The sequence below is a fragment of the Paroedura picta genome, chromosome 6 (assembly GCF_049243985.1).
Source record: "Paroedura picta isolate Pp20150507F chromosome 6, Ppicta_v3.0, whole genome shotgun sequence".
NCBI classification, from domain to species: domain Eukaryota; kingdom Metazoa; phylum Chordata; class Lepidosauria; order Squamata; family Gekkonidae; genus Paroedura; species Paroedura picta.
In genome coordinates, this window is record NC_135374.1 from 113045675 (window position 1) to 113073206 (window position 27532).

General features: G+C 45.9%; 1 protein-coding gene across 6 annotated transcripts in view; it reads left to right on the plus strand.

Annotated features, from left to right (window-relative positions):
• The window catches only part of KLF12 (KLF transcription factor 12), a 272157-nt gene that overhangs the window by 236349 nt on the left and 8276 nt on the right, over positions 1–27532 (plus strand). For all 6 annotated transcript variants that reach the window (XM_077343985.1, XM_077343987.1, XM_077343986.1 and 3 more), the window contains one exon: positions 10521–10678. In XM_077343985.1, the coding sequence (XP_077200100.1) occupies positions 10521–10678 (158 nt within the window). The remainder of the gene's footprint in view (positions 1–10520; positions 10679–27532) is intronic.

Below are 27532 nucleotides of genomic sequence, written 5' to 3' on the forward strand. Positions count from 1 at the left end.
TCTCCGTCATTTCCTTCCCATCGCAAAGGCATTTAAACCAGTCGTAAACCCATTTTCTGCTCATGGTTTCCGTCCCGTACACTTGCACCAACATTTCATGTGTCTCAGCGTTCCCCAATTTGTAGCAGAACTTGATGTTCACTTGTTGCTTCATTGCACTGTGACCCTCCCTTTCTCAGGGACAATGTTTCACTGCGTGCAGTGGGTTTAACCTGATGAACACATGTACTCCACACTAAGTGGTACTTTTCAGTGTATCTCTGGATAGCCATGTGCATGTGTGCGCACCTGGCTCGTGTTGCCCTTGCGATACCGGACCATTCGCCAAACATTTTAGACACCCCTCATATAAATACATGGACATGCAAATGTGTCCTTCAAGGTCAGTTTTGTCTATTCGATTCAGACTGCCATGGGTCTTTCATTGCACTGACTACCTGGTCCCTTTTTACCTAAAAAGGTTGCGGATTGAACCTGAGACCTTGTGCATGCCAAATAGAGGCTCTTCCATTGAACCACAGCCCCTCCCCAAAGTTCTGGGAATGGCAAAGAGTAGACAAAGGTCTCTGTGTGTGAGCAAAAAGAACTTCTACTCATGCAAGGAAGAGTCACCCTTTTACGCACATACTGCCCCCCCCAAGCATTCAGAGGGTAATCTGAGCGTTAGGAGGTACTATGGGGGTGATCCAAGGAGTTACAGTGGGTCAGTGGGCAGGAAAGCTCCCTCACACAAGTGTCACTCTTTGCATGTGTCTTTGGATCAAGGCCAATATGGTTCTCAAGCAGTATTCAGCGATCTGAGTACATTCCAAAAAACTAAGGCAGCAGATAATATTAAACAGAAAAAAGTGTATTTTCCTCTCCCTTAGGAGACATGCTATTTCTTTCAAAGAGTAGAAAATCTATAGGCCCTGCAGTGCCCATTTGGCAAAGTTTGGGGTTTTAAAAGATTTCATTTTGTTGAAGACCTAATATTTTCTTTCCTGTAGCTGACAGAATATAACATTTTACAACCCTCTGGCTTATATTCTTAATCATAGGTTAAACCGTGCAATGGTAGAATTTTTCAGAGCACACAACTGATGGGTCCCACATTGTATAGCTGTAATGTGATAAATGTAAGAGAAGGGGGAAATGGAATCCAATTATCAGCAAGTTGAATTTCAGGTTTCAGTGGCATGGATTTGTTTCAGCGCTCCCTGATCACTCAGTCCTTTGATCCTTTTAGAACCAAAGATGGATTTTGATCATGAAACTTGTCTGATATCTCTACTGGAATTGGCTGCAAATGGATGCACAGACAGAATCTTGGTGTTCAGCTGTGTGTTGTGCATGTGTGAAGGTGTGCGTGTAATAAAGCTAGGGATCTCCTGGAACAACAGCTGCTCTCCAGATGGCAAAGATGGCTGCGTTGGAGGGTTATGGCATGAAACCCTGATGAGATCCTTCTCCTTTCCAGATCCTGCCCTCCCCAGGCTGAACTCCCCTTCCCCCGCAAAGCTCCAGGAGCAGACTAAATAACGCTCAGAGTGACAGCCTCTAATCTGGAAGACTAGGCTTGATTCCCCACTCCTCTGCACAGAGCCAGCTGGGTAGCCTTGGGCCAGTCTGTCACGAACCATAGGCTGGTGTGCTCTACCAGAAGACACTCCCTCATATAGAACTGCTCCAAACTCATATGGTGTTAAGAAGTCAGTCTTTATTGAAGGGTTCCATGAGGTGAAACAGAACAAAGCATGGTAGGTGCAGGGAAGCATTGACAGAGACAAGCACAGATGGCGGTATATATAGGGTGTAGTTTAGGCGGGAAGATGGGTTCACGTAGGAAAGTCTTTTGATCTAAAAGGGGGCAAATCCTAGGAGATAGTCTGCCCTGCCTGTTGTTTTCAGCAGTAAATTTCCAGCACCTACTAGATAGGCCAAGGACACGGGTAGATAAGAGCGAGTTCTCACAGTTGGGGAGAGAGGGCCTCTGCGAGCCATAAATGTTGTGAAAGAGACGAGGGGAAGGACCCAGAAGGAATGTTAGGGACTTCACAGACTAAAGATGGGGGGATAAGCAGTTCAGCTAAACCTCCGACCCAACACTCCCGAGGGGATCAGGAGGGCAGATATGACACAGTCCCAGTTCTCTCAGAGCTCTCTCAACCCCACCTACCTCACAATATGTCTGTTGTTGGGAAAGGAAGGTTGGGCAATTGTAAGCCACTGTGAGGCTCCTAAGGGTAGAGAAAAGCAGGGTACCAAAAAAACAGCTCTTATTCTTCTGCTAAGGTCAGTCAGGTCACAGGAATTGTTCTTTGAGCTGCTGTAGCACCAAAGGAGATGCTGGTATGAAATGTGAGGATTGTGCCTGGGACAAATTAGTAGAGGCAAGACACTTCTTTTTAAATAATACCGCAAATCCATTAATTTACACTGCTAGACAGCTCCTTTGTCTCTCTGTGTGTATTAAAGAAGAATATCCAGGAAATTAAGGAGTGGAAACGCGTCTCAAAATGTCCTACAAAAAAAATATCATTCTGTCCTTTTTCCCTCCGGGCTCTCTGCACCTGCTCCTAATGAAATGGAGGGGCTTCCTGAGGGACACAAACGCTGGGAAAAATCTGTGCCAGAAGCGACTGAATGCTTTCAAGGTCCTTTTAAGGTGGCTTTCCGGGGAACCAAGGTAGCTTCTCACCGACTTAACTCCCTTCATCCGGTGTAGTTTTCCTCGGCTGTTTATATTTCCCCAGCCATGTCATAAACGGCAGTTCATTATTTCGGGCCTGTTTAAGTGCACGACAGCTGTCCAGACTGCTACGCTGTTTTTGTAAACCAGCCAGCCCTGGAAATGAAGCATGGTTCTGTATTGTCGGAAGCGAAGGTCCGTGTGCAGTGTCTCTTCGTGCAACGGTTGCCAGTACTCCACAGTAGAACTTGGAAGCCTAGCTAGGTCAGTTCCTAGACCAGTGGTTCTCAACCTGGGGGTTGGGACCCCTTTGGGGGTCAAACGACCCTTTCACAGGGGTCGCAGCAGGGGAAGCAGCTTGGCCGGGGGAGGGTGCAATCGACACAACAGCCTTGCGGGGTAGATCGAGATAGAATGTTTGTCTGTCTGGAGCAGCGGAAAAGAGCAAGATCGGCATGGTGGGACGAGAGGCGGAACTGAACTGAGAAACCCCGAAAAAAAACCTCAATTTATATACAATCATGAACAATGGATCTTCATGCCCTTGATCAGTTTTGGTTTAATTTCTAGCATAATTTTATGGTTGGGAGTCACCACATCATGAGGAACAGTATTAAAGGGTTGCGGCATTAGGAAGGTTGTCAACCGCTGTCCTAGACTCTGCCTTTTGTTGCTTTCAGGGGCTCCTTCGGATTTTTTTTGTTTGGTTTGGTTTTTGCATCCTTGCATCACATTGGAAGGAGGAGTGGTGCATCCTGGGAGAATCCTGTTACATTTTGTCAGTTAACGGAATCCCCGTCAGTCACTCCGTGCCTCTGCTTCCATGTTCTTATGTGTTTGAGATAGTGGCAGGGTCTCAAGGAGCTACTGTGACAAAAAAAAAAGTGTCTTACAAACACGTCAGTCAGAATGTATGGAACTGAATCTGTGCCTGTTACTACAATTTTACCAGTTGAAAAGAAAAGAAAAGCCTGTCAGCTGTACGAGAAGTGTCCTTCACATTTGTTACCTGCCAATATGAATAAGTAAATGTGTTTACTCAGAAGAAGAAGAGTTGGTACTTATATGCCACTTTTCTCTACCTCAGGGGTAGTCAAACTGTGGCCCTCCAGATGTCCATGGACTACAATTCCCAGGAGCCCCTGCCAGCATTCGCTGGCAGGGGCTCCTGGGAATTGTAGTCCATGGACATCTGGAGGGCCGCAGTTTGACTACCCCTGCTCTACCTGAAGGAGTCTAAAAGCGGCTTACGGTCGCCTTCCCTTTCCCGTCCCCACAACAGACACCCTGTGAGGGAGGTGAGACTGAGAGATTCCTGCTATTACTGTTCAGTCAGAACAGCTTTAATAATGCTGTGATGAGCCCAAGGTCCCCCAGCTGGCTGCATGTCAAGGAGGAGCGGGGAATCAAACCTGGCTTGCCAGATTAGAAGTCTGCGCTCCTAACCACTACACCAAACTGGCTCAAAGAAAATCAAATGATTATTTCAAGAAGAGAATAGCTGCTCAAGTGACAAACAAGCTGATCTTAACTGTTTTGCTTGGGATTCTGTGAAGTCCTAAGGTTCTCACACAGGTTTACTCTCATAATCAACTAGGATATTGGTTTAAATCACAAACTCCGCCCAAAATTCTATTTTTACAGCAACTTTCTTCTAGCTAACTCTCTTTCTGCTTCTCACTCCATGAGGGCAAGAGGCAGTCTTCACAATCTTCCTTCATCCTAGCCTAGAGAGGCAATGAGAACAGTTTCTCTGCCTTCTCCTATATTGGCATATAGATCCTTTCTCCCTCAAAGCAGCAAGCCTGGTGCGAACTTTATTCCTAAGGTGGCACCCTCACCTTTCAGTGAAGGCCTCAGCCTCTGTGCCCTTGCTGGTTGGGTCTTTGTGTCTGGATAGGAGCTCCATGTTCAGGGAAATCCCAAAGAAACAACATGCGAGATCCAAGCTTCCTTCCAAGGAGATTTAAGTAAGCAGTGATCAAGTGATCTGAAGAAGGGCTTTAAGTACATACGAGCTGTCAAGATGCAACCAGCTTGCAGCAACCTCAGCAAGGAGCTTTCTAGGCAAGTGAGAAGCAGAGGTGGTTTGTCATGGCTTTCTTCTTTCTCAGCCGTCTCCCATCCAAGTATTGCTTGGATTTCCAAGATCTGATGGAATCACTTTATAGCTATCTTTCTCAAATTGTTTTTTTTTACCACTGAGAAACTCCTGGAACATTCTTCAGGTTTCAAGAAACCCCAGAAGAGTTGTGATTGTGAAGAACATGGTTGGGAAGCATGGCTGTGTACACACCCACCAGGGGTCCCTTGTCTTCCCACCAGGCCCATCATTGGCCATTTTGGGAGGGGTGAGTGGGTTGCCTGGTGGACGGCTTAGTCCTCGGCGAGAGCAGCCCCCGTCTCTGCCCCCCGTCTGTCCCAGAGCAGCTGATGGCATCCCCTGAGCGGGTCAGCCTAGTGTTCTGGCCTCTCCCCTGTGTGGCCTTGGCCAAGCTACCATCCTGATAGTGCTACCCACAGCCCCAACTCCCTCACCAGGTGTCCATGGCGGAGAGGGGAAGGGAAGATGACCGTCAGCCACCTTGAGACTCTTTAGGGTAGTGAACCAGCTCGTCTTCTTTTGCTTAGCCCCACAACAACCCCATGAGGTAGTGCTCCCTAGAAACCCCAGAGCATGCCTGGGACTGCCAGTTATCCAGTGAGGGGATTTGACCATATATGGTCACGTCACCCAATAAATGTTTAACAAATTTTAAAAACAGATAAAATTGTATTACCTCCCACCCATTCAGGAAACTCTTCCAGGGCCACCAAGAAACTCCAGGGTTTCACACAGAACCCTGGTTGAGAAAGCCTGAGCTATAGCATGTCACCTTCCCTCCTGAAGAAGGAGCAAGGAAATCCTGCATCTGCCCAGGGCTTGGTTGATCTTGGTTGGCGACTCTGCCTCTTGCTGCCCTGCAGGCAAGATGAAGAAAAAGAAATGCTGGGCGGGTTTGTCCTTTTCTTTTTGCTATCGAAAGGAGTCTCAGAGTGGCTTCCAATCGCCTTCCCTTCCTCTCCCCACAACAGACACCCTATGAGGCAGGTGGGACTGAGCGAGAATTGTGACTTGGCCCAAGATCACCCAGCAGGCTGCATGTGGAGGAGTCAGGAACCAAACCCGGCTCTCCAGAATAGAAGCCACCGCTCTTAACCACGACACCAAACTGGCTCTCACGGCATCATCTACCAAGGCTTCGGTTCTGTCCCATTTCATTGCATGGAGCATAACAAAAAGAACCTGACTGTGTGCCTTCTGGCTGCAGAGCGTTATGGTTCCTGGATCTTGGAGGCAACCAGGAGAAGTAATAAATGACACAGCCTCCGTCTAGAGAATTTATAACCTTTGGTGTGCCATCTACTCTGCCTGAAGAGCTGGGCTTTTTTTTATTATTTCAGCCCTATGCAGTTTGAGCACATACGTCAGTGAGAATTTGTACTAGATGGCTGTACATTGCCCACTATATCAAGATCAATGAACATACCGCTCGGAGACTAATACTTGGGATCTTATTACGATGGCAGCGATAAATTTCTCCCGGTGATATTTTTATCTCTCCGTTAGTACTTTTAAGCAGCATGATGGAAGCTCATTGGCTCCCCCCGCCCCCAACCTGAGGAATTGTGCTTTGTTCGCTAACAAGGCCAGTCATGATTCTAGATCTCACTGAGAAATCGCAGGAACTGTGGCCTTCCTGAACATTTCCCTGTTACAAGTCAGTCTGAGACCCGTTTTATTTTCAGTATGCGAGGAGAGAGTGGTGCACCACTTGCTGTTTTGTTTAGAATTGGCACCAATATGCAGAGAAGCAATCCTGTAACTTGTGCCCCTGTTGCCAGTCCCTGGAGAATTGTGGGCAGAGCCTAGGAGAGAGAAAGAAGAAGAAGAGTTGGTTCTTATATGCCTCTTTTCTCTACCTGAAAGAGTCTCAAAGCGGCTTACAATCACCTTCCCTTTCCTCTCCCCACAACAGACACCCTGTGAGGTGGGTGAGGCTGAGAGAGCCCTGATATCACTGCTTGGTCAGAACAGAAGAAGAAAAGTTCGTTCTTATATGCCGCTTTTTCTCTACCCAAAGGAGTCTCAAAGCGGCTTACGGTCGCCTTCCCTTTCCTCTCCCCACAACAGACACCCTGTGGGGTGGGTGAGGCTGAGAGAGCCCTGATATTCCTGCTCGGTCAGAACAGCTTTATCAGTGTTGTGGCAAGCCCAGGGTCACCCAGCTGGATGCATGTGGGGGAGCAGGGAATCAGAGGACCTCAGTGGGGTTTAATACCATAGAAGGCATTCCCTGAAGCAGCCGTTTTCTCCCAGAGTGTCAACCCAGTGTGCTGCAGTGGTGAAAAAAGCAAACTCTATGTTAGGGATTATTAGGAAAACGACCGAGAATTAAACGGCTGAGCCTCTTTTGTTATCTTTGTTGTTCAGTTCTGTCAAGTCATTTCTAACTCATGGTGACCTTATGAACAAAGGTCCGCCTTCCAATTCTGTAGTCATTTCTTTATGGTTTTGTATGGTCAATCCACATATATCTTTGAATCTACCCAGCCGTCTTGTTCTTTGTCCACCTCTTCATCTGCTTCCTTCAAGTTTACCAGCTATAATCATTTTTTCTAATCCATCATTCGCATGCATTATGTGACCATAGTATGAGAGTTTTGGTTTACAGATCCTTGCTTCAAGAGAGCGGTTGAGTTTAACTTGATCCAGAACAGATCAGTTTGTTCTAGCAGTCCGTGGAATTTTCAGTCCTCCTCTCCCAGTTCCATAATTCAAAGGCGTCTGTCTTCTTTCTCTCACACTTGGAATACCATGTACAGTTCTGGTCTCCGTATCTCCAAAAGGACATTGCCGAGCTAGAAAAAGTACAGAGGAGGGCAGCCAAGATGATTAGGGGTTGGAGCACCTTCCCTAGGAAGAAAGGCTGAAGTGCTTTATAAATTGTTGCATGGGGTGAAGAGAATTGACAAAGAGATTTTTTTCCTCCCTCTTCCAAAGTACTAGAACTCATGGGCCTCCAATGAAGCTGATGGACAATAGGTTCAAGGCAGACAAAAGGAAATACTGCTTTACACAGGGCGTGGTTAAAATGTGGAATCCACTGCCAGAGGGTATAGTGATGGTCACTGGAATAAAGTGCTTTAAAAGGGACATAGATTCGTAGAGGATAAGTCTACTAGCCATGGTGACTAAGGGGAATCTCCATATTCAGAGACACTAATCCTCTAAATTCCAGAGCCAGGAGGCAACCTCAGGGAATGGCCTTGGCCTCTCTGCCTTGTTGATGGCCCTCCAGGGGAACTGGTTGGCCACTGTGTGAGACAGGATGCTGAACCAAATGGGCCATTGGTCTGATCCAGCAGGGCTCTTCTGATGTTCGGAACTGTAGTTTGGAAATCAGCTGCAATTCTAAGAGAGCAACAGGTGCCACCTAGAGGTTGGAAACCCTATGTGCAACACCTTTCATAAAAGGAACAGAGTTTAAATGCATAAATCCACCTGTGAGGAGACCTTATCACAGGGGTAGTCAAACTGCGGCCCTCCAAATGTCCATGGACTACAATTCCCAGGAGCCCCCTGCCAGCATTCGCTGGCAGGGGGCTCCTGGGAATTGTAGTCCATGGACATCTGGAGGGCCACAGTTTGACTACCCCTGCCTTATCATATACTGGGTTTTTAAACTATGGCCTGAGGCTCATAGTTCATATTCAGCACACACACAGCCATCAAGCCAGGATCCTGGATTAATTGGTCTATAATATGGGAGGGGGGATTACTAAGATTTTGCTTAAGAAGAAAACAAGAATTTCTTTTCTACTGAAAAACAGAGGCCAGAATAGAGTGCTGTATGAAAGTTGTAAACTAAAAACAATCCATTTTTAAAAGCTTCAGAACTTCGAAATCCAAGGACCATAAACTTTTCTTTCCTTGGGAAAAGTTCTGTTTATTTCCATTTATAGCCAACTCTTAGGACACTAATCAAAGCGGTAGCATAAATAATCTTTTTTGTGCAGATGAATACACATTGTTGTTGTTTTAATTGGCATCATTTATAGTGTGATCAGTGGGAGTCCCGTAGGCCAAACTGTATTTGTTTCGAAGGCAGCACAAAGAAAGGAAGCACAAACCTTTGGAAGCTCACCTGAGTCCGCTTTCTGCATCTCCAGCAGACCATAGCCCATTCCAAAGATCCCTACTGCCACCTAGTGATCAATGGTAAATCTTCACATTTGTGCTAAGGCTGTTCATTTAAGATTTGATTACCGGGTCTGTATTCAAGGATGGAAGAGCCTCTTGTGGCGCAGAGTGGTAAGGCAGCAGTCTGAAAGCTTTGCCCATGAGGCTGGGAGTTTGATCCCAGCAGCTGGCTCAAGGTTGACTCAGCCTTCCATCCTTCCGAGGTTGGTAAAATGAGTACCCAGCTTGCTTGCTGGGGGGTAAACGGTAATGACTGGGGAAGGCACTGGCAAACCACCCCGTACTGAGTCTGCCATGAAAACGCTAGAGGGCGTCACCCCAAGGGTCAGACATGACCCAGTGCTTGCACAGGGGATACCTTTACCTATTCAAGGAGAGGTGACTTAAAACATGCCGGTCTGTTAGATGACCCACTATTATAAGCCTGTCCAAGTGGGGAAGCCTTGTACAACTTTCTATTGGTCAATAAACAACAACAACAAAGCCTTTAGCCGCATACTTATAAAATACAATATAAGGAAGAAAAGTGCAGAAGGATCTACTGCAGTACAAAGGCAGATATCATGCTTTAGGGTGGGACAAAATACATTCACGGTCTCTCATGGCGAGATATAAAAACTTTGCAACTGATTTAGTTATATCAGGGTTCTAGGATGTCAAAGGAAACTGAATCTTAAATTCATCTGAACGGAGTTCTCTTTTACAAAGCAGCGAGTTAAGAAATTTAGCTCAGATCGAGAAATAAAATGGACAATGGGGGGGGAAAAACATGTGTTTACTACCTATTGGTCAATATAAGGAAGAAGTAAGAGCACCCAAGGATGCCTTAATATAAGCCATGCTTCAGTCACATGAACACACGTGACGCTGTCTTATACTGAACCAGGCTATTGGTCCAACAAAGTCAGTATAGGATTCTCCAGTGTTTTTCATCCTTTTGACCATGGAGGAGCTCCTAAAATAATTTTTCAGACTTTGAGGATCCCCAGAAGTGATGTCAGCTGGCCCTGCCCCACCACCACACCTCCAGTGACATCATTACTTGCACCCTTAGCCCTCCTTTTGCTTCCTCCCCACACCTTTCCTACTGCTATGAAAGTTCTGCCTCATGTAAGCCAGAAAGAAGTGTAGGAACTGATAAGAGAGCCACCCACCCAATAGCATGCCGCTTCAGAGCTCCCTACAGAACTTCAATCGAACCAGGTCTTCCTCTTGTTCTGGGAGAATACCATTTTGACATGCAGGGTGGAAGAAGGAGCTACTGGACTCACATCAAGTTGGGCTCTGTTTTTAAGCCATGGTGCAGCAGGAAAGGAAGTTACCTGGTGCACCAGCTTTACCAATCCCCTACACCTCCATGACTACCTTAAAAAATGAGCTTCCCTCCTCTGTTGGATGAATAGCGGCATGCTGAGAAAAGGGGGTGTTGACCTATCTTACGTGTATCGATGGCTTCAGTTTGTTTCGCTGTGATCTTAATTTTAAAACGTCTCTGTCGGTTGCCATTCAGTTCTTTTGATTTCCTTCTGTGACCGTCAGCCAGCAGTAGTGAAAGATCAGGCATCGATTATGCATTCACTCTTCTCTTTTTCGTCCCCTTTGCAGTTCAATTTCGCCGTTCAGCATCGAGAGCACAAGACGCCAGAGGAGGTCTGAGTCCCCCGACTCCAGAAAGCGCCGCATTCACAGGTGTGACTTTGAAGGATGCAACAAGGTATACACAAAAAGCTCCCATCTGAAAGCTCACCGGAGGACGCACACAGGTGAGATCTTGGTTGAAGGCATTGCATGACAGACACATCGGAGAGGACACTGCCTTTTTGGGAGCAGCTATCAGTAGACGTTGTGAAAATGCCACCTTTTTAAAATCTCTTCTGCTTCTGTGAGGTCCCTACTATTTTGGTCCCTTATCATATCCATCTTTGCATGAAATGTTCTCTTCATATCTCCAATTTTCTTGAAAAGATCCCCATATAGACCACATTTTTAATCAAGAACCACTCCCCCCCCCCAGTCAATGGTGTCCCGCTTTACCAATGTTGGAATCTGGTCACCTTAATTTGGGAGTGGAGAAGGCTGCTGGAGAGATCAGCTACTGGGGTGTCTCCTTTATTCCTTAATTAGAATCCTAATAGATTGGCTCGTAGAGTCCTTCCTCCCTGAATGTATGGAAGTGTGATTACTTGTCTGCATGGCCGCTAGCCATCGTGAAGTGATGAATGGCGCATAGAGGCAGAGCGCTAAGGGGGCCGGGTGTGGCAGTCCTTCTGTAGCAGTGCTGCCCAAACTGTCTGTTGGCAGAGTTTGAATACGCAGAGAAAGTAGAGCGCCAGAGTGCTTAAAGAATAAAATAGGTTTTATTCATAAGAGAAATCACTCTTTATAGAAAGAGGAAAGAAGAGACTTAACTATCTGTTCTATCGGTTATCTGCACTCATTCTTCTATGCAATTGCTGTTCTAGTGCCAAACAGGGAAGAATTGTGCTCAAAAAGTAGGAAGTCTGTTGAGCCAATCAGGACACTGGAGGAGATAATTTGAAAATCATCAGGAAGTTCCTATCCTCTCCATGCTAAATATACATCTCCTCTGATGCCCCCTGCAGGACACCCTTTATATTCTGCTCCATTATGCACACTGCAGATCTTGCATATTCCCACACTGTTAGCATTAGTACAGGTAGCTCCAAAAATCAGAGGCAGTGCCAGACTTCTGTAGAATATGCTCCTGTGGGTAATCCTAAAGCAAGAGGTGTTCCTCTGAATTGAGCGCATCTTTCTGAGTGAAATTGAAGGGGCTGGTGACCGCCCCGGTGAAATGGAACTTTACAAAACAAATTCAGCCCCATTGTGGCAATTCAGGTCTTCTCATACAGACTTGGCTCCCACCAGAACTTTGAGCAGATGGAAGGATTTCCAGGAACAGAGCACTCCTCCAGCCCCGCCTCTTCCTGAAGCCCAAAACGCCACCCCAAATGATGTTCCTGAAGAATATGAGTTTCCTAGAAATAGCTTGGAGGAGTTGGAGGTTAAGCAGGTGAAAAGGTAATCAACAAAAAAGGCCCCTTGTTCCTTGTTAGGTGGAATCCCAGCCAGAGTAATGATGTTATGAGCTTGTTGTGAAAGATGGGCCCAGCCTGGAGTCTGAGCAACTTGCCTGAATGTATGCTGGATATCAGTGCAGTTCGAGTTGGTCCCAGATGGTATCGGAACGGTCTGCCAATCTCGTTTTCACACACAATGAATGATGTACTTTCAATCTACTTTCCATGTGCTTTGCAACTGGGTTTTACTGGGTGAAATGGCAAGGAGTCACTAAAGGGCATGAAAAGTGGACTGAAAGTAAATTATACAACGTGTGTGAAAGTGCTGGTAAGTGAAGATGTCATGCATTGCACAGAATTCTTGTAGAGCAGTAGTATCCAGGGTGGTACGTTGTCTCATGCTCGCTGGCTTTTTGAGTCTTGAGGATAAGAGCAAATAATTCACAGGGAGCTTCAGATCTCTCCCTCCAGTTGACTGATCAGCAAAGGCTGGACTACTCTCAGGCAAACATGTCACAGCCACACACTGCTAGCTTGGTGATTGACTTCTCTGGGTGGGGCACCTCTTCCCCAAATGAAAGAGCTGCTGCTGGTTCTTTTCCACCACCTGGAAGGCACTGCAGAAAAATGGAGGAAGCTTTGGCCATCCATAAAGCATCTGTTACAGGAAAATACCTGGCCTGGAACCTCTCACTGGGTTGTGATCGGCTCCACCTCTGTGTCAGCCATTTGTGATTGATTCAAGGCATGTTGGCACCATTTTGTGGTAGCATCCAATACTCTTTCTCAAAATTCCATGTTCAGCCAGGTTGGGAGCTACAGCAATTAAATGTTCTAGGGATCCCTCTTAGAACCTAGGACCCCTTTGAGCCCTTGGGCAGTTTTTGGAATTCTGACCAAACATGGTGGGCAAAGTCACAAGATGGCTGCCATAAAATGGCTGCCACATAAGATATAGCCAGCCACAAAAAAAATGGCTGCCACGGTTGCCATTTTTATGCCAATAAAGGTACTCTGATTGACTGACTGCCATGGTTTAACCTTAAATCACGCAGTGAAGATCACTGCTATGGTGTCCACTGATGCCAAAGCAGTGTTTTTGAACATCTGTGCAGCCAATCAGATTTCCAGTGGCCAGCCAGATTCTTGATTGTCAAAAACCCCATGTGGCCAGCATGTAGAAACCCCTTCCCTAAGATGTTCTGTACCAGGCTTCACCATAGGCCCTGAGTTAAATGAGAATGAGTACACAAGAAAGCTCTGCTGCTGCCCTTGCCTGTCCTCCCGCTGCCCTTCCCAAGAAAAGGTCGATCAAGTTGGGCCATTGACCTGTTGTTGAGAGAACTTCAAAATTGTCCCCTCACCGAGGACCTCCAGAGAACCATCTCAGAAACCCCAGGATTCCCCAGAACATTGTTTGAAGACCGCTGCTCTTTCTGTTCACTGTATTTATCACCTCTGCCCTGCTGATGATCTTTTGTTCTCGGGCATAGTTGGGGCAGGATGGGGGAAGGGTGTCATGCCAGCAAGAGGTGAGGAGCCCGTAGGCTTTACTGGATGCCAGGGCTCCACGGAGGTTTGCCCCACCCCATCTTACAAAACCAGAGAGCGGTTATGAACTCCCCGTGGCCAAACTGGGGATAAGAATCCAAGCGTGAGCCGACTCGTAGTTACCCCTCTGGGTTCTAACGGCTTCACGGCGTAAGAACAAAGGCTTCTTATAATCCTTGCCACTCTTCAGAGGCCCAAAATGGAACAGTGCTGCATACTACCAAGTTACGCATTCATTGGGGTTGTTCCCTTTTTCCCCAGGGTGAAATGAGTGCCTTGCCCTTTTTTCATTAGGCTCAGACATAGGTCTGATAGCCAGATCCTCATAGGAATTTGCTGGAAGGTCATGAAAATAATATCATTAGTGATGTCATCCTCGTACTTACCCGTATCGATTGTAGCCATCGGCTGCGGTCCTGAAGATCCTGGAAAGACGGCTATTATGCTGAGATCACGGAGAATTTAATACCAAGCTAAACTGGCTCCAGCTCTACACGCTCACATCCAAACTGTTGTTGAGGGGCATTTTGAAGCTTCAGTAGTCCTGACTTGGGCCCATTCCGCACACGTTGGACAAGGCCCTTTCAGTATGCTTCTGCAGCTGGATTTTCCTGGGCAAATCAGGAACATCTCCTTCGAAAGTGCATTGAAAGTGCATTGCCCAATGTGTGAGGAATGGGCCCTGGATAGGCCAGGCAAGTCCAATCCCATAAAATCTCAGAAGCTAAGCAGCCCTGGCTAGCACTTGGAATTGGTGACCTCCAAGGAATGCCAAGGTCATGACGCAGGGACAGGCAATGGCAAACCACCTCCAAACGTCTCTTTCCTGACAGCCAGACAATCTTAGGATCTCCTGTCTACATAATACGTGTGCCATACAATTATTGCTTAACTTTGATTTCTTGAAATTGAATGCGTTGTTTATAACAGTCTTATTAAAGGCAGGATGGAGATCGACTGTAAGGATCCCCATGTATACACATTGCCAGCAAGGTGTCGAGATTAGAGCAGGGTTTCATGAAATCCTGGGGTTTCTGGATGGGTTTCCTGAATGGGTGGGAGTTCATTAATGTTTCTAATTAGTTAAACATTTACGTGATTATGTGACCATATATGGTCATGTTGACCTGTCCCCCGTCCTCCCAAAATGGCCAATGATGGGCCTGGAAGGGGTGTGAATGGGAGGGGCCCCAGGTGGGTCTATATACAGCTATGCTTCCCAACCATATTGTGTGCGATCACACCACTTCTGGGGTTTCTTAACTGTAAAAAAGTTGAGAATGGCTGGGTTAGAGTGTCAGACCAGGATCTGGGAGATCCGTATCTGAATCAGCACTCTCGCATGGAAGCTAGGTGACTTCCGGTTAGTCGTGTACTGTCAGTCTAGCTTCCTCACAGGGTTCTTATTTGAGGATAAACATGTAGGAGAGGAGAAGAAGAGAAAGGCAAGGTATAAATTAAATAAAAGAATGGTTTTTATCAAAATGGTGTGTGTGTGTGTGTGTGTGTGTTAAGTGGTGTCAGTTCACTTCTATCTTATGGTGACCCCTGAATTCATAACCTCCAAAACATCATTTCATGAACAGCCTTGCTCAAGTCTTGCAAACTGAAGACCATAATGTCCTTTTGATCTCTCTCTCTCTCTCTCTCTCTCTCTCTCTCTCTGATAGAGCCAATTAAATGATCACGTTATGGATGGATGGCATTCCATAGCATTCAACTGCTAAAAAAAGGGTGGGGGATTGCAAAACTTGTTCATGGGCCTTTCTGGAAAGTTCATGCTGAGTCTTACCTCTGCAGTATTGATGACCAACACATCATTATGCGAACTAACCTCATCTCCCATTTAGATCTTAGTCTTTACTGTTTTGCCCACAACAAAGTGAGTCTTGACTTGGTCCAGTATTCAGTTATTTGCTTCTGTGGTAACTTAAATTTTATGAAATTCCCCTTATTTAATCTTGCAGCTTCCTGTCAATGTTCTGTGGCACATCGTCATTTTCTAATATTCTCTTTCATACAGTGTGTTTCCCTTTCTCAATTCTCTTGATCAGTTGCAGAGTTTTGATACAGCTACCATGGAAGGAGATAGAACAGGACTCTTTAGCCTTTGAACCTGCAGGAAGATTCCCTTGAGGGTACCTTGGAAAAGAGCAGTCTCTGCTGGGATTTTGTTTTGACATTTTTCTGCTGGTGGTTTTCATTCTTTTGTTTTTGGTATTATGTTTTTGGTATTGGTTTTATTGTTGGGTCCCAGTTCTCCAGGAAAAAGTTGGGCTGATAAATGAAATAAGTTTGTCACAATCTCCTTAGTCGTTAGGTAATATCCACACCTATTCGGTAATTACTTTTCACCCCATACTTCCCACATTTCATAGCCCCTTGTCTCCATTGTGTCTGTTTCCCTCTTCATCATCTCAAACCTATAAATTCCTGCCTCGTGAGAACCACCTCATGTGTCTGACAAACTCTCATCCAGAGGTGGCCAAATGGGGACTTTCCAATTATTCATGGACTACATTCCCATGAGCCCTTGCCAGCATGCTGCCATGGGCTTATGGTAATTACATTCCATGGACATCTGAAGAGCCACAGTTTGGCCACTCCTGCTCTAGTCTATAAAAGCTTATTCTGGAATAAAACTTGATTGGCCTTTCAGCTACCACAGGGTGCTTGTTCCTTCATGAATCGTACAATTGGGTCTGGAGATTCCCACAGCACTCAAGAAGCTCTGAGCAATCCCTGGCATCTACTCTGGGCTCTTCAACTCTCAATGTTGCCCGGAAGCTTTTACATACAACCATCCGTCCAGTAGAGGGCAAACTCGAATAACAAACAGAGCTTAGTGTGAGTGGAGAATGATCAAGTATTGAATGATCAAGACTTATACATTTGCAAATTTGCAATATTAAGCCCCACTTTCAGATTTGTCCCCTCCTTTCAAAACTAGCCGAAATGGCTGTGCAGCTTCCCATGCCCTGTGAATTAGAAATGGGTCTAAAGTGAGAGTCACATTTCAGAGGAGGAAACTCTTATAGGTCACACTGCCTGAGTTTCTGATCATTGCTAATTGTGACTCCTCTGATGAGTAATCTTTGCAAATGGGCTAAGTGGAGAGTTTGCTTATTAGTCACTGCCATACGATGCCTTTATGGATTCCATCTGCCACTTACTTGTATGGTTGCAGTAGTCAAATAAATTAAATAATATTACTTAATATTTATGCTTCTGTTAATTGTGCTGGCTTTGTGCTGCATGGCATATTTTTAGTGTAGTGATTAAGAGAAGCAGCCGCTAATCTGGACAACCAGGTTTGGGTTCCCTCTTGACCCCGCCTACTTCACAGGGTGCCTGTTGTGGGGAGAGGAAGGCAATTATAAGGTGCTTGGAGACTCCTTCAGGTAGTGAAAAGCAGAGTACAACAAACAGCTCTTTCTTCTTAATTTTTAATATATTTTTAAAAAAATTGTTAAACATTTATTGGGTGATATGACCATATATGGTCATGTCAACACACCACCCCTCCCAAAATGGCCAATGATGGGCCTGGAGGGGATGGGAAGGGTTGGGAAGGGTTGGGAAGGGTTGGGAAGGGAAGGTGCCCCAGTTGGGGATGTCCACAGCTCTGCTTCCCAACCATATTCTGCACGCCACTTCTGGGGTTTCTCAAAGTCTGACCATTGTTTCAAGGGTTTCTCAATGTTAAAAAAGTTGAGAAAGGACGGCCTCGATAGAAGGAAGGTTTCAACCTTGAACCAAAAAGAAATGTAGGAAGTATAAATGTTTTATCAAATACACTTTGCTCAACTGACTGTTGTGGTTATTCTGGGCTGTGTAACCGGGGTCTGGTAATTTTAGACTCTGATGTTTCGCCAGTAGCTGCGGTTGGCATCTTCTGAGGTAGGACACGGCAAGATGGGAATCTCTCTATGCCATAGAGTAGCGATTGGCACATAGAAATTCCCATCTTGCAGTGTCCTACCTCTAAAGATGCCAGCAACAGTTACTGGCAAAACATCAGAGGGACGGACCAGATCCAATGGGATGAAATTAATGCAAAAGAAATTCCATCTAAACATCTGGAAGAAGTTCCTAACAAGTTAGAACGGTTTCTCAGTGGAACAGGCTTCCTCGGGAGGTGGTGGGTTCTCCATCTTTGGAAATGTTTAAACAGAGGCTGGATAGCCATCTGACGGAGAGGCTGATTCTGTGAAGGTTCAAGGAGGTGGCAGGTTACAATGGATGAACGATAGGGATGTGAGTGTCCTGCATAGTGCAGGGGGTTGGACTAGATGACCCAGGAGGTCCCTTCCAACTATGTTATTCTATGATTCTATGATTAAAACTGCCAGACAGCCCGGAAAACCCACTACAGCCTTCAACAAAACTTTGTTCATTCTGCGTCCGTACAATGGCGTCACTTGTGGTTTCTCACCAGAAGCGATGTTGTGTGTCTGTGCATTGCCAAGGTGCCCCCTGAATTTTTCCTCTCCCACCCTGGGAAGCAGCAGCAGGGAACTGGGGGCCCAGTTGAGAGGTCTCCTGCCCTCTCCCATCTATCTTAATTGCAGACTCACCCCACCTCCCAAACTCTCCCACCGAATTGGCAGCATCACCTGGCAGCCCTTACAGCCTTCAATTGGTTAAGAGCCTTCAGTGGCTAAGAGCAGCAGCCCCTAAGCCGAAGAACCAAGTTTGATTCCCCACTCTTCTTCCACAGGCAGCCAGTTGGGTGGCCTTGGGCCCGTTACAGTTTTCTCAGAGCTCTCTCAGTCCTACCTATCTCACAGGGTTTCTGTTGTGGAAAGAGAAAGGTAAAGCCACTTTGGGACTCTCAGATAGTGAAAAGTTGGGTATTAAAAAAACATTCTTATTCTTAAACTTCAAGCCATCACTGAACACTGAGGCATCTGCCACACATCTTATGGGAGACATGACTGCCTTTTTATAAAGGCTTTCGGGCACCTGCAGAAAAGTTGATGGCAGAGAACATCGCCATATTATTTATTACGAACCTGTTTGAGCTCTACATTCTTTGCCCTCCTCCATTTCTCCAGGTATCTGTTCCACATAATATATTTCTGGTAAGGTCTTGGAGGCGGAGTGTGTCTCATGTCTCAGCACTTAACACTCACTAAGGGCAGCTGTCCTGCCCCTGAGTGCCTCCTCCTCCAACCGGCTTGCCTGTCTGTCCAGCGGCCAGCCAATGGCCTTCCATCTCGCACCCCTGACCACCCCCTCCTCCTTCCACTTCCCTCCAAGGCTTGCAAGCTGTAGATCCCTGCCGTGTGAGAGCTGCCCCTGCCTGTGAGTTCCCTAGCAGTTGCCTGCCACCTTTCCAGGTCCTGGGGGGAGGGAGAGGCCATCCACAGAGTTCTTCCACCCTACCCAATCTAGCGCCCGTTGTATTCCTGAATGCAATCGACTTGGCCCCTAGTTATTTAAATAAGAAGTGGCACCAGTCAGAGGCTTTTGTTCTTTTCTTTTTTTCCTTTTCCTTTTGCTGGTTAGGTAAAACCCATGGCTCGAAATACAAGAATCGACTTCTCCTTCCTTCTTCTGTGAGCTTTAAGTGTCATCCATGGCTTTTTTTATTCTTGAGAATGATTTAAGACTCTTTGGCAGTGATAGCTTCTAGAACGGGTAATCCCTCTGTTCGACTGTATAGAGTCACGTCTTTATGTAGCTAATCCTTTTTGGGGTTGGCTTTCAGGCTGTACTCTCGTGGACTTTCTTCAAGGCAAATCCTGCATGTTCATCTAAACCACAGTCAACTGCATTTTGCCCCACGACAACAAAAACAACAAAAGAATGTGGCGTTGGAAGCATCGGTAAACATTCAAATATACCAAGCCATTGCAGAAAACCATGTCTATAGAATCTGATGTGCATTAACTGTACCTTTCCATACAGTTTCTCTGTGAGCTAATTCCACCATGGAAACTGGTGGAACGGGTTATTTCTGGCCTTGATAGTCCAGAAATTACAGTAATCAGGGCTGTGTTCTAGATAGGCAAATGTGGTGGCGTTGGAAAGAGACAAAAACTTTGTAGTTTATTCTACTTAATAATAGAAAAAACAAAAACGGGGAGAACATAATTTAGGTTTTCAGCCACGGGTGCCAGAATGTCTTGCCAGCATGCTAGTTAATTATTTCCCACGAATGTTTGCAGTCTGATCTTTTTTCAGTGTGAATGTTGAAAGGTAGACAAATTTCAGATCCCTAATACTGCAAAAGTGTCAAGAATTGGCAGTCAGGAACTGTTGGTGCCTCCTCCTTGTGAGGAAGAGAAGGGGTGTGATGGTTAAGACCAATGGTGGGAATCCAGTTTGATGCTCCACTTCACATGCAGCCAGCTGGGTGACCTTGGGCCAGTCACAGTTCTCCCAGGGTTCTCTCAGCCCCACATGTCTCACAATTGTGAGGAGAGGAGTAGACAATTGTAAGCCAGTTAGAGACTCATTCGGGTAGTAAAAAGCAAAGTACAAAACCCCCAGCTCACCTCTTCTGAAGTGAATGGTTTCCCTGTTGCCTGATTAATTACATTGTTGACCTGCCATTCACATTGGTTCATGAGCATTAGAAACCTTTAAAGACCATCAGAGCGTATTGGGGTTGAGCCCCCAACTGTGGCTCTCCAGATTCCCATGAACTACAGTTACCATGAGTCCCTGCCAATTGGCTATGCTGGCAGGGGCTGATGGTAATTGTAGTCCGTAGACATCTGGAGATGTCCACTCTTAGGTCATTCACATAAGTACATCCATCCAACAAGGACATCACAGCCAACTCATGGGGATCCCAGCAAGCGTCTTTCAAGGCAGGCTAGAAAGGGAGGTGGTTTGCTATGGTCTTCCTGTGCCGTGTCTATCTTGGTGGTCCCCATCCAAATAGCAGACTTGACAAGATATGGCCATGTGATGCTATCTTCCTCCCAGGTCATTTAGGAAGGTGTCGGGGTTTTTTTTTTTTTTTTTGTATCACTTACAAACTGCAGACCAGTTTTAAGGATATGAACAAAGCAGGTATGGTGGCTTCCCCATTGACACAGTCAAGCAGAATTTCAGCTTCCCCGTGGTGGGTTTCCCCCTAAATTCTGTGCCCCGATGCCTGAATCTGTGATAGTTGACTGGTAATCCATCCATTGGACCATATAGAATTGAGTCTTTACATCGCTAATCCCTTAATGGATGGCTTTTCCAAGTTTTATTCTTTGTAAGCGACAACTGAATGTCATTTGATCAATCGAACATCATAAAAGGATTTGTAATCCGGCCTGTAATTCTGAATTTGCAGCTTTTTAAAAAGTCTATAGTTCCTTTTGTTGCAGATAGATATAGCTCAACAACAGATTACACAAGAGTTGTCTTTCAATAAGGGAAGCTAGGGCTTCAGAGATCTTGTTTTTCATATTGTTCTTCAGCGGTATCAGTAGAATGATATTCAGTTGCCAGGAAAATACAACAACAAAGCGCCCTGATAGCAGCAGGACGCAGCCGTGTGGGTGGGCACAGGAAAGACCCTTCCCATTCCCTGTGTCGATCCAGAGGAGAGCCTTGTAGCAATCTTTACAACCCAAAGATGCCCCAAAGCGGCCTACAATCGCCTTCCCTTCCTCTCCCCACAACAAACTCCCTATGTGGTAGATGAGGCTGAGAGAGCTCTGGAAGAACCGCTCTGCAGGACCCAGAGACACCTGACAATTGTACTGAAGGTGGGGCTAAGGGAGCTCTGAGAGAACTATGACCAGCCCAAGGTCACCCAGCTGGATACATGTGGAGGAGGGGAGCATCAAACTGAGTTCTTGTTTTTTTAGCCACTGCACCAAGGCTGGTTGGTGGACAGAAACGTCCTCAGCTGTCCTGTGGAGAGGAATTATTTCCAAGTCCCTGGTCTGTCCTTCTGGGTTAGGGATCAGGTGCGAATCAGTTCAAGACCCATACTTCTCAACATGCAGATGGGATGAGAAAGAGTAGCATGTGCACATAGGCACATACCACGGAGCATGATCACTCTACACTGGAGGTCTGACAGAGCGCCCAGCTGGAACGATTCCCGCATTGTTCTTCCCCCCGCATTGATGTAGGGAAGCAGCCACGCAGTTATGTTTGGTCTCTGGGTGAAAGGAGAAAAAAAAAAGATTTGCAGCGGTGACCACCGGCTTTCTAAATAGTAGTATGTGTGTGTTTATGTCTGCCTGTGTAGCACATGGGAATACTGATGAGTTCATTATGTTCAAAGCCGAAGGTTTCCCCAAAGTCCGAGTTCTTAATATTTTGCTTTCTAGAACTGCAGCCCACGTGCATTCCTGGAGTAAGGTTTTTCAAAACCGGGTTGTACAGCTGCACGAGGGCTGCGTGAAATACACACTTTATGGACTTGAGGTCACTTCAGACATCCCTAGCCTTGAACAGATTTAAGCCACACTTCATTATCTGTGGAGTTCACCAGGGGTAACAATAAGTAACACTGACAATACACGGTCCATAGTGAACATATGCCACCTGCTTAGTACTTACGGCAGCCTATCTCAGCCGGGGTTTCATGAAACTCTGGGGTTTCTTAGCCATACTGGAAGTGCTTCCTGAATGGGTGGGAGTGAATGAATTTTTAATATATTTTTAGAATTTATTAAACATTTTTGGGTGATGTGACCATACGGGAAGGGCGTGCAGGTCAACATGGCCATATGTGGTCATCTCACCCAATAAATGTTTGACAAATTTGAAAAATATATTAAAAGTTCATTCACTCCCACCTATTTGGGAAACCCTTCCAGGGCTGTCAAGAAACCCCAGGATAAGGATGTGCGCTTTGGCTCATTTCGGTTCGGCCGCCTTGGCGATCACCGAAGCCCGAGGCGGTGCATAAGAGGCCAGCACCAACGATGTGTACTTCGGCTTTGGTGATTGCCAAGGCGGCCGAACCCAGCTGAAGTGCGCATCTCTAATCTGGAATTTGGAAGGGGAGGGCATCAGAGAGGCACAGGAGTAGGTAGGAGAAGAGAAGCACCTGGCCCAACTAAGTTGCTATGCATAGGAATCCCCAGTGTTTCTCAACAGGAAATTTTCTGAAGAATACTATTTGCAGATACCTGTATTCATAGAAGAGTGGCCCCCCAAAAAACATCTGGGCAAGCAGCAGCTTCACTTCTCTGTCTTTTAAAACACACTGAGGGCTCTTTGGCAGAGGAACTTTGCAATCGGAGGTTTTATAGACCTGCTTGTTCAAAGCAGGGTAGAAAGTGGATAATGAATACTTTCCCCCAATAAATCCTCAACTTGTACTTTTAACATTGTTGTAAACCGCCCTGACAACTGTGCCGATAGGGGCAGTCTAGAAATGTAAATATAAATAAATAAAGTTTATTTTATTTTATTTATTTATTGTATATCTATACCGCCCTCCCCTTCACCTTTGGGTGAAGTTACTTCTTCATCCAAAGAGTCATTAACATGTGGAATTCACTGCCGCAGGAGGTGGTGGCAGCTGCAAGCATTGACAGCTTCAAGAGGGAATTGGCTGAACATCTGGAGCAGAGGTCCATGCTTGGCTATTGGCCACATGGTGTAGATCAGGGGTAGTCAACCTGTGGTCCTCCAGACAACCTGTGGTCAACCTGTGGTCCTGCCATGCTGGCAGGGGCTCATGGGAATTGTAGTCCATGAACATCTGGAGGACCACAGGTTGACCACCCCTGGTTTAGATGGAACACTCTGTCTGGGGCAGGGGCGCTCTGTATTCTTGGGGCTTTGGGGGCAAATGTGAGAGGGCTTCTGTAGTTCCCTCCCTGCTGGTGGACCTCCTGATGGCACTGGGTTTTAGCCACTGTGTGACACAGAGGGTTGGGCTGGATGGGCTATTGGCCTGGTCCAACATGACTTCTCTCAAATGGGTTGGATTCCACATGTTTGCTTGTAAGGCTGTCTGGAAACTGGACCATGTTTTCCCATAGAGATACATACACTTTGAGACAAGCATGATACAAAAAAAAAAAAAAAAAACAGCTGTTCTTCATTGTTTCTCCTTTCCCTATTTTCTCTTCATTGGTCTTAATTTAGACTGTAAATTTCTCAAGACAAAGGCCTGCATTTTTCTGAATGTCAGTGTTTAAAACTAAATAAATCATTAAAAATTATTAACAGTAAATAAACTCATTATTAGATGAACAAGCATGCTAGAGCAGCCGTGTGGGCCCACAAACCATCTGGCCAGTTACTCTGAGCCCCGGGGTTGGTAAGGGTGCCATATTTGGGATTTGTGTCTTCATCCTGGAGGATCAGAAAGAAACCTGGCCCCAAAGGTAGGAGTATAAGAGGGACAGTCTAATAATTAAACCAAACAGAGAGAAACAGACCTATCCAATGGCAATACAATAAATATATTCATAAAAGAGATAAAAGTGTCCTTTTTTTGTAGTTTTTCTTTATTCTGTAGGACTTCTGTCAAAACAGAATCTACATAATACCTGTTTTCAGTGAGATTCTTTCATCAGTGGCAAGTCCTCTGAGTCTTCAATATATTTATCAATTTTATAAGTATTGAAAATTTAAACCTTATATATGTAATAATAATATAATACTGGCCACAGGCCCACATAAGTATAGGGATACCGGTCTGTATTGACACGTGTATTGACACAGGGTAACGTGTCAATACAGACCGGTATCCCCATACCTATGTGAGCCTGCGGCCCAGGGATAGTCGAACTGCGGCCCTCCAGATGTCCATGGACTACAATTCCCAGGAGCCCCCTGCCAGCATTCGCTGGCAGGGGCTCCTGGGAATTGTAGTCCATGGACATCTGGAGGGCCGCAGTTTGACTACCCCTGCTGTGGCCAGTACTATATTATTATTATATATAAGCTTTAAATTCTCAATACTTATAAAATTGATAAATATACTGAAGACTCAGAGGACGTCACTGATGAAAGAATCTCACTGAAAATGGATATTACCTGGATTCCGTTTTGACAGAAGTCCTACAGAATAAAGAAATAAGAAAAACTTCAAAAAAGGACACTTTTCTTTCTTTTATGAATATATTTATTGTATTGCCATTGGATCGGTCTGTTTCCCCAAAGGTAGGAGTCACTGCCTACCTGTTGGAAGAACAGCAGGTGAGGGAGCATTCCTCCCTCCTTTTCCTGATTTATTACATGTCGTTTTACAAAGTGCCCACGGTCATGACAAGTCAGGCTTAGAACCAGGAAAAGAACCCAGAGCTGAAACTCCTGGGGCTTTGCCCAGCCGTTCCGAAAGAGGATGCCAGTCAGTTCCTAGAACTTCTCGTTCCCACGTGCTTGCCCAATGTGTATGCGCTCGAGAGAGATTTGCATATCTTGCTATCATGGTGAGATGCAAAACCCCAGATCACTTTCCCAAGCAGCTATGATGAGTTAGTCTATTCACTGGGGCCTCGTGCTTAATGTTTACTCACTTACTGAGCAGGGTTACACCCTTCTGAGCCTGTTGAAGTCAAGGGTGTCGTTCTGCTCAGAATTGCACAGTCAGTCAAATGATAACGGAGTGACTCAAGATACAGTCTTTAGAGATGGTGCTGGGAACCAGGAGTCCTTAGCTCTAGGCTTTAGCCATAACTATGAAACAGTGTGCAGATGCAAGCAGTAGTATGTTTCCTGCTTGCACTCCCATGGAGACCTGGACGTCCAGCAAGCCAGCGATTTGCAAAGGACCGTGGTGCAACCACTGAGACTTCACTTGGCTTCCTGTTGAGTTACTAAGACTGAAACTGAAGTCTCAACGTGGAGTCTCAACGTGGCTTGCAATCACCTACCTTTCCCCCAAGCAGATACCCTGTGAGGAAGGTGAGACTGAGAGAGCTCTGAAAGAACTGGGATTGGCCCAAGGTCATCCAGCTGGCTGTATATTGAGGAGCAACAAATCAAGCCAAGTTTCCAGATGAGAATCCGCCACTTTTAGCCTCTACACCAGGCTTTCTCAACCAGGAGTTAATTTCTTGACAGCCCTGGAAGGGTTTCCCAAACAGGTGGGAGTTAACTCAGTTAGGCTGGGAGGAAACCAGTCATTCAATCACTAAAGAAGCACCTAGATGGGGGGGGGGGGGGGGAGCTGGAAGGGGGTATTTCTTTGGAGCAGCCTTTCTTAACCTTTTTACCATTGAGAAAACCCTAAAACATTCTTCAGGCTTCAAGAAACCCCAGAAATGTCACAGTCATGCAGAATACGGTTGGGAAGCAGAGCTGTGGACATGCCCACTCGGGGGCCCTCCCCTTCCAACACCCTCCAGGCCCATCATTGGCCATTTTGGGAGGGAGGGGCAAGTCAACATGATCATATATGGTAATATCACCTGATAAATGTTTAACAGCTTTAAAATATATATATATAAAAATGAATTAACTCCCACCCATTCAGGAAGTCCTTCCAGGGCCATCAAGAAACCCCAGGGTTTTGTGAAACCCTGGTTGAGAAAGCCTGCTTTGGAGAGTTTCCTGCTGAGTGGCTCACAATCACCTGCCCTTCCTCTTCCCACAACAGATACCCTGCGAGGTAGGTGGGTCAGAGGGAGCTCTGGCAGGACTGCTCTGTAAGAACAGCACTATCAGGACTGTGACGAGCCCAAGGTCACCTTGCTGGCTGCATGCAGAGGAGCTGGGGATCAAACTGTGCTCTTTGGATTAGAGATCCCCGCTCTTAACCACTACACCAACCTGGCTCTCCTTATACCCTGGGGAGAGCCTCCTTGATGGAATCTTAGATATTTTCCTGTCCTCTCACTCGTGGATGGATGCTTATCTAGTGCTACTGGTGGGAGTTCCTTCATACGTTATGGTGACAAGTGAGCTGCTTCCTCCAAAGAAGGAAGTGAGAAAGCCTAGGCCCTGTGAGAGGAGCTCCTTCCCACACAGGCAGTACCCCAGTTTCTGAAACGGATGAGGCAGGCATAAGAAGGAGCTGTCACTTGGCCTTTTCTTAGAATTCACCATTGGCCCAGAATGAGAAGAGACCCCTGAGGAACTTCAGTTCCTCCACACGCAAAGGCATGATTCTTTTCCCTTTGGACAGCGGCACCTTTAAGACCAACTAAGTTTCGTTCTGGGTATAAGCTTTCCTGTGTGTGCATTGGATGAAGTGTACATGCATGCAAACGCTTATAGCTAGAATTAAATTTTAGGGGTCTTAAAGGCGCAATTGGATCAAACTTTGTTCTTCTCCAATGCTCGAAGTTCACCACCCAACAACAAAGATAATGATATCTTTTTGCCCCACTCTTTACAGACAGAATTTCAGCTCCCTGTTTGCATGACTTCTGGGACGTTAGGTAAATAAAGGTTATATTCACAATCAAAAAGACACTTATTGTCCAAACAGTGTGTATTTGGGGCACACCCCACAATACAGTTAATCTTCGGTACAGCTACTGGCTAAGTAGCTTCATCCCACTCAGAAGCCAAATGCAATTGGAAATTAATGTGGCACTTTAAGAGGCTGTGCGCCTTGATTATACTTCGCCAGAGATTCAAGGTCATGTTTGAAGGCATGATCTTTGTTTTGTTGTATCATTCTGGAGGAAATCAGGGTGTGGTAAAAATCATTTAACAACAGTAATTAATGCAGAGTTCAGCATGTAGGCATGTTCAGGGGATGTTTGGGGGAAATGTTTAATATTTATATTAAAAATAACTGTTTGAAATGGCTAAGGTCACCTTTGGGTCAGAGTCAAAGCTGCAAATGGTGGTTTATTATAGCTTGCCCCCTGGTTGCCAGTGCCTCCCCGCTGGAAGTTGGCTGTCCTGGTCTGGAAATATTCCTTGAGATTTGGAAGTGGGGCCTCAAAAAAGTATAATGCCTCCACAGCTACCCAACCAGCCACCTAGCACCCCCTGTCCTATTTCAGGCCAAGAAAACATTGCAGAGAGGAGGTAAGGTTGCCAGATAACTGTAGGTTCATGTTCTGGAATTCCACACTTCATTGGTGTGCTTGAACCTGACCTGGGTCAGGACTGTTGTGCACAGAGAGACCTTCTCTTAGGGTTGCC